Here is a 7,664-nt window from a genome sequence, read left to right as displayed (position 1 = left end):
CTGTGTTGAGTTAGGCGGGGTGTGAGACCCCCCGCGCCTCCTGCAGCCCCTCAGAGAGCAGGGCCGTCCTCCCCACACGCCGCTTCCCCGGCGTGCTGCAGGTATGCTTTACCACAGGTCGCCCCCAGAAAACTGCCCAGTCCTTGGGCTGAAGACATCTGAGGGGGACCCACCAACATACCTCCTTCGTCGTCTCCCCGTCCCTCTCGGCATATCCTCCCTCGCCGGTGCTGCCCAGCCCCTGGCTTTCCCGGCTTTGCCATGGCACCCCGAGGCACGCTGGGCTTCCCTTCCCTCCAGAGTCCCTCTCGCAGTGCCTTGGGCCTCCCTCCCCTCCGCACACCCCCTAGCTCGGTGGGATGCCCCGCAGCCAGGCGCTCTGACCGCAGGTGGTTTGGAGACGAGAGATCACCTTCCCTGAAGTTTTGTTGGTTTTATTAGTTGATCATATTTTTTTAAGGAACAAAACGGACCGCTGCGATAATTCCTCTGATCTCGAGATAACTTCGTACGTGCTCTAAGAGAGTTTCCTGTCTCTTTACAGCCTTGTTCCCAGATAAGGGAGTCAAAGCCCTGTCTGTCTTGGGGCGCAGGCGGGAGGGAAGATGGTGTTGCAGCCGCTGAAGAGGAAGGAAACCCCGGAAAGGACTCAGCAGGCCTCACGGGCAGGGGCTGGGTAAGCACTTGGCACATGGTGCAGCATGAGCTGTTTGATTTTTAGAGGGAGGTTGGCGGGCGGTGACCTCAGACAAGCAGCGTGGGCCTTCGCGCGATCTGACTCACATTTGGGAGGGTGGCAGTGGCAATCAGCATGTCCGGCTGCAATAGGTGTGACAAAATAACTGCATTAATTCCCCAAACGTGCTAGAAACCTTCGCAAATAGTGTGATTTTAGCTCAGTCTCATGACTGTTTAATTTGCTTTTGATTGTTCATTCGTTTTGCACTGTTGTGCAGTCATATTCCAGCTTTACCATCTTTCTTTCATGCTCTGCCTTTTCCAAAAGCTCAGTCACAACATGGTGATTTTTTTTCTCTTTGTTCTTCTTCCTACATTGGCAACTGGTGCCAAATGAGGTGTTTGGATTGGAACATACAGGCTGTGTCTCTGTAGACATTTAGCAGAGTTCAAATCATCTAAAATGGAAGACTCATCCAGTGTCATGTTTTAGACAAAATCATCCAGGAAAATCTCATGACATCACTAACACGAAAGGATCTTAAAGTAGGCCCTGAATACATGTACAGGTATCACTTTACCAGCCGCTGAAATACAGCCATCTCCTGGGTGGAAAACAACAGCTGTTGAGTCGTGTACAGCAATACCAGGAAAACAGTAGACCCATCTGAAAATTCACATCTATGCAAAAATATTTTGTCCATTGCTAGGGGAACTTAGTCGCTATACCTTTGATCCATTCCTACTGGTTTAAGTGCTTGTATCTGCCAATTAGAGTCAGTTTTAAACACATGTAGATAGGCTACAATAGGTTATGAAGGTTATTATGTTTTCATCTGTCATTTGAACAGGTTTGGATCACTTTCTGTTTGACCATGGCCAAAATACAGATTAAAAGATAGTACTTGGACTTGTGATAACATGCTAAATAATGTTTAAAAATAATTACAAAAGCCACAAGTTAGCAGCAGGATTAGTGACATATAGTGTATAAAAAGGAAATAAAAATTTCTGTTGCTGCATTTTATTGAATTATAATTTTTGTTATAATAAAAATCAAATGTGGTAGGTCAAATATGTAGTGATTTTGCCTCCATTTTGTATGGATAATACTAAAATCTCAGAAGAGTTGAAACATGTCAGGAAAAAATAGTATTTAATTATAAACCAGTTTGGGGGCAGTACTGCATGGGTCTGGACTGATGCTGGAGAACCAGGACACCCATCTTCCCATCCAGAGAGGACTCTAAGACATGGAGAGGTTTTCTGTTTGGAAGGAACTGCCACAATTAGCTGTTCTGAGCTTGTATTCATGCAGGCTGTGTGCATCCTTCAAGTAATTACCCCTTCAGTTTCAGTAACTGTGGTTGAACTAGGCCAGATCTTCTAGGTAAAAGATCCCATGTTCTACTTACGTATGAGAAAAGGGTGACTTGTTCAAGATCATTAATGTTATCTGCTAAGACTGGCCTTTAGCTTCCTAACCTACAGACTATCATCTCGGGTGTATTACATCCCTACAACTGCATCTGGTTTTGGAAGAACGGGTAAACGTACAGTACCACTTTACCTTTTCATTACATATAAATACATTGATGCTCTTTGTCTTACCTGTTGGCAGCTTCCACCCTCAGAGCATGGCCAAATAGTTGTAGCACAACTCAAGAGGTGGGGAGCTCTTAAAGTGGATCAGCTGCTGATGAAATAAAAACTCAGTTGGCAGAATATTCCCTTGAGGAGGTCCCGTCCCTCTTTCCCCTTGGCCAGCTGCTCCTTCTTCCTTTCACCAGAAGCTTCTGACCCCATCAGTTGGGCTGAATGCCAAATAAATTGTACATGTGGCTGGTCTCTAAGTAAGGAGAAGTAAATTTCTGTCAAGGGGATAGAATGAGAATCCTTATTTGTTTCAAATCAAGTACTGGGTATGCATCCAATGTGAAATTAACGACCCTAACTTAAACCATGAGGAAATGGGAAAGGATATGTTGGATTTGGAGGTAGACAGCTGGAGAATACATACAGTAGTGAAAGCAGTTATGAAACAAAAACTGAAGCAATCACAATCAATTCTCCAAATGTGGAAGCCTGAAATCCTTCAGGATACGAGTCCACTAATTACAAATCTAGCAAATATGCCTGTACGGCTTTACCTCTGTGCTAGCAGGAAATAGGAAAATAGATCATCAAGAAACGTAGTTATTATTCTTCTAGACTTCCTAATGTATCAGCAGTTCAAGTGTTGGTATTTTGATTACTCAGTTCTGGAAGAGTTGTTTTGCTATTCTCTTACAGACCAGAAATAACTTAAAGCTTTCTTAGTTCATTGTCCGTCTGTCCACAATGTCTTGTGCTATATTGTCTGTGAGGACTCGCTGTAAAAAATGAATGCTTTTTACTGTAAGATACAAGTCTGACATATTTAGGAGATCAGAGAATTTATAAATAAAAAAAAACGGAATCAGCCTAAAATCTCTATGAGTACAGGATTTAGAAAAAATAATGCAGCACTCCTCTGTATGGTTGATGATCTGCTTTAAGGAAAAGTAATTTCCTTGTAACTGCATTCTAAGTCTTATATTGATTTGCTTTGCATAGCATCTAACCGCAACATTTAATAAATAATGCAATCACAAAATCGCATGTACTGGTAAATGGAAAAACGGATCACCTGACTATCTAAAAATCAGTATTCAAACACAGGAGTGATAGGGTAGAAGCTGGAAAAAAAACTGCCATGAGTTTTCTCAAGATGTTTCTTTAGCTTAATAATTACTCATGAATGTCTTGTATTCTCCTACGTAATCTAAGAATTAACCTATCAGCTTGCTTATTTGTAATAATAAGTAATACCCTCTAGTGGTATACATAGGAAAAGAAGCCAGACAAAGAATGACTATTATCATGAAAGAGGCTAAATAACATTTTCACTTGTATAACATAGGGTATCAGTATCACTGGTCTGTCGAGAAGTCCTAGTTAAAATGGAAAATGCACTGCAAGCATTAGATTTAAGATAGATGTCTGGGTTTAGTTAGAACAGCTGGGTCTAGAATATGACCTGGACCACCAGAAGTCTTGAATTACTTGTTTGCAGACAAAACAAATTGCCACTGCAACACTTGCAGCGTGGAAGGAGTGATTCTAGTGATGCCCAGATCAGAGAGATCTGTCCTTAGATCTGAGGGCTATGTTTAATTCCTACACATTAAAAGTAACTCTGTAGGCAAAATAGGAATACCTGTCAGTCTCCAATATTGCAGTGTAATAAAGTCTGTATTTCCAGACTCCATGTGCAGTTCAGAGTTCATTATCAAAAAAAGATTTTCTGAAGAAGCTCATCATCAGGGTTTCCTGCAGTTACCAGGTCTTTTGTTTTATTTGCCAATTGGCAAAGGTTCAGACATTGAGGTGGAAACTGACGGTGCTGTAGAAAAAAATCCAACAAATGCCCCTCTTACCAAGAAAAAGCTGTTGGGGTTCTTAAAAGAAGTGTGCAAATACTCTTGAATCTGTTCCAGAAGCCCAGTCTACTAATGTAAAGTCATCTAGGTCCATTTTGAAATCATCTTTGTTTCCATAAACAAAATATCCCTAAGTAATGGTAAAATCCAGGAACTTCTTTCATTTCTCTAAAGTAGCATGTCAATGTGCAGTATTTGTCATGATGTGATGATACTTGAGTAGTACCATATCATTCTGATTGTCACTTTAGTTTTGCCCTTCTGCAACCCCATTATTGCTACAAGATTTAAAAGCTTTTGGTAGTTTGTAATGATTTTCTGGTGGCACTGATTACTTCTCACCCCTCCGAGAGGAAGGATCCCATACTATTCAGGTATCGCACTGGTTCAGATTTAAATCGGCTTCTAAACTAATATTAAGCAAGATGGTAGTCAGAAGCAAATTATTGTAAGGCCTCATGAAGGAAGGATTTACTATGCCTTATCCTTCTGAGCTGTAGTAATTCTGTATTATGTTCCTCGCATTAGTTCAGCTACTGAAGGGTCTTGGACCAGTGTAATCTTCAATACCTCTAGTTAACTCCTTACTACTTTTTTTCTTATGCTGTGGCAAACCAATCTTTGCTCTCTTTATCCTCTTCTAAAGCATGTAATAAATGAATGAAAAAAATTGCCCATCTCCCAGGCTGGTGTAACTTCACTAATACTAATGTAGTACTGTAAGATCTAATTAAGCTCACTAACTTTCAGATTCCACATCACGGTTAATAAAACTGAGACAGTACTTAAAAAGAAAAAAGTTCTGACAAGAATTTATTAATTTATGATTGTGAACAAATGTGTCTGACAGTTGAATGATGAGATTGCCATATTCTGTACAGAGTTTTTTTCTAGAAATCTTCTTTCCACTGTGTTGACAGAACTTGCAGTATAGAAGTTCAGGAGTGGGTGTCAGTTCACAGACTCTAACCCAGTTATAAAGATGGCTGCATGCCCAGATGAGATGAAGGTTCAGACTTTCTTGCCCCTGTTCCTGTTTCTGTGTGTTCAATCTTGCTGAAAAACCAATCAAGCTGTCTGACACCTGACACAGGAGGGAGACACTAGGTGTTACCTTCCTGTGTTAAGCTGGCTAAGAAGTTTTATTACCAAAAAGAAAAGGGAAAAAAAAAATCTTAAAAAGCTATTTCAAGCTAAAAGCTGGAAGGAAAGAAGCTAGTCAAGCTGAGCCTTCTGTGCCTTTTTTTTCTGTCCATGCTGAAGGCTGAGAAAAGTCTCCTTCAGAGCAAAAGAACCTCTGTACTTTAACTGGGGGAAAATGGCAGTTCTGTAGTTACTTTAAGAATGCTGCTTTCTGGCAGGTGGGCAGATACTGACTGTAAGTGGCATTTTGTGCAGAACACTTGCAGATGGGCAGATATTGACTGTGAATGGCATTGTGTGCAGAACACTTATTTTTCAAACCTTTAAATACTGATTTATGTATATAAGAAAGTCATATAAAATCTCTACTATTTTCTCCAAGCCTTAATTTCCTCATCCACTGGCAAAAAATAAATATTAAAGTTTTCTAATCTTCGCTTGAATTATCAAATTCCTCCCAGTCTGATACGCTCATAACTTCTGATGGAAAGTCAAGGTGATACTTCACACGGTCTGCGTGCCATTCTGAGAACCATTTCTCTGTTTCCATTAAAATAGCCCTGGGCAAAGTGAGGACGCAGGCAGCCATCCCAGAAATATCATCCTCCAGCTGGGGTCCTTCCTCCCAACAGTCTCTCTCTGCATCGTAAATGTGGACATAGTCCATGCGGATTCCTCTGTTGTGGGATCTGCCTCCCAAGACATAGATCCTGTTGTCTAAGACTGCAATACCTGGCTCTCCATGTCCTGCAGGAAGTGGACATACATTTGTCCACTGATCAGTGCTGGGCCTATAGCAGGCAACCTGTAAAAAGAAAAGAAAAAGAGATTAGCCAAAATCGAACTTGTATCTTAGTGACAGAGACTGGCCATATGGCAAACTCTTTAGGAAGCCACGCAGTATCATCAGTCTTTTGACAGGGTGTTGATAATGGAGAGAGCGTATCACTATGTAGTAGAAGTACAGTACTCAGCAGAAAACTGCATAGTTGCCGTATTGCTTTGAATCACAACTTCTGACCCTGCTTCTGGAGTAACAGCTGTATGTCATTCAAAAAATGCATACAAAAGTGCATGAGATGGAGATACATGCTAATATAAGCTCAGACATAATGCATCTGTTTGCATTAGGAAAAAATGTGCTGGAACATACAAATATGATAAATCTGCTAAGCTGTCTGTGCACCATATGTTGGGAAGTTTTAGATTTCATTGGGTACCTACTTGGCTGACTGCTTTTATTTGTAAGCACCTTTTTATCATTTAGATACAGTTTTCAGCTAGATTTAATTCTACCATCTTCATTGGTTTTATAATGTCTTCTTTTCATGTCGCTAGCAGTTCTAGAAGCTGGAGTAAGACTCAAGAGAATTCTCTCCAGCCATCACTTATCATCAGGTACTGCACATTTAATTGCATTATACAACTGCCATCCAACATACCCTTAACAACTCTGTCCTGCAACTGCACATTAGTAATTCAAAAGTCCTCGACTTAGAAAAAAATGCACGTGAGAAGACAATGTAAAGTAAATTTAGTTGATTTGCTACTTATTGGGTATGTGCATGACAATGAATGTTATCCATCAAAAACTCATAAGAATTCCAAGCTTTAGAGCTTTAATGCTTTGCGAGTTAGACAATGCATTCCAGACAGACAGCAGTAAATAAATCATTGCAAGTTCTGCGATTGAGTGGGGCAGAGCTGGTGCAGTAGCTGTTGCTGGGCAGACAGTTTTATTTGCATACTTAGTAGGAGAAAGACATTGCACCAGAGTGCAAGCATCCATAAGACATTCCAAGAAAGACACAGGTATGACATGCTGTCACCTGGTGAACATCCCTTCTGTAGCCAGAATCATTGTTGCTTCCTCCAATTACATAGAGCTTTCCTAGCAGTGCAGCCATCCCGTGCCAAGCACGTCTCACTGGACCATCCGCTAAAACATCCCAACGGTCAGTCTTTGGGTCATAACATTGTAGCTCCTTCAAGTAGTCTTCTCCTCTCCTCCCACAAGTAATATACATCTTCCCATCCAGTGCTGCTCCAGCATGTGCATATACCTGTATCACCACATGGGAAAACAAGAGGTTGAGGTCTGGATTTATGTATTTCTCCCAGTTTCAAAGTACGGAATACACATTAAGGGAGCAATGTTCTTCATGAGTTATGCAGATAGCAACATCTGGAAGGATTTTTCTTATAGACAATTCCTTTCTATGTGATTACACTGTAAGTGTGAATTTCTGAATTAAGTACACTAGAATTTCTAAAACTTCCAGAACTGCAGTAGATTCTCATTCTTTATTATTCCTTGATTAGAAGATCATTCATGCTATTACTTTTCTCCCTAGTCTATTTGGAAGCCTTGCTGTTGGAGAT

The 7,664-nt window shown here is 40.8% G+C and overlaps 1 protein-coding gene across 1 annotated transcript in view; it reads right to left on the bottom strand.

The window, feature by feature from the left end:
• Positions 1-5,443: 5,443 nt before the first annotated feature.
• The window catches only part of KLHL22 (kelch-like family member 22), a 7,831-nt gene continuing 5,610 nt past the window's right edge, over positions 5,444-7,664 (bottom strand). Inside the window, exons 5-6 of the mRNA XM_009708154.1 lie at positions 7,112-7,345; positions 5,444-6,087 (exon numbers count right to left, since the gene is read on the bottom strand). Coding sequence (XP_009706456.1) covers positions 5,710-6,087; positions 7,112-7,345 — 612 coding nt within the window. The 3' untranslated portion in view covers positions 5,444-5,709. The remainder of the gene's footprint in view (positions 6,088-7,111; positions 7,346-7,664) is intronic.

The sequence above is a fragment of the Cariama cristata genome, unplaced genomic scaffold, assembly GCF_000690535.1.
Source record: "Cariama cristata isolate BGI_N322 unplaced genomic scaffold, ASM69053v1 scaffold45749, whole genome shotgun sequence".
NCBI classification, from domain to species: Eukaryota; Metazoa; Chordata; class Aves; order Cariamiformes; family Cariamidae; genus Cariama; species Cariama cristata.
The sequence above is the reverse complement of the archived record's forward strand: the minus strand, read 5'-3'. Positions and strand labels throughout refer to the sequence as shown.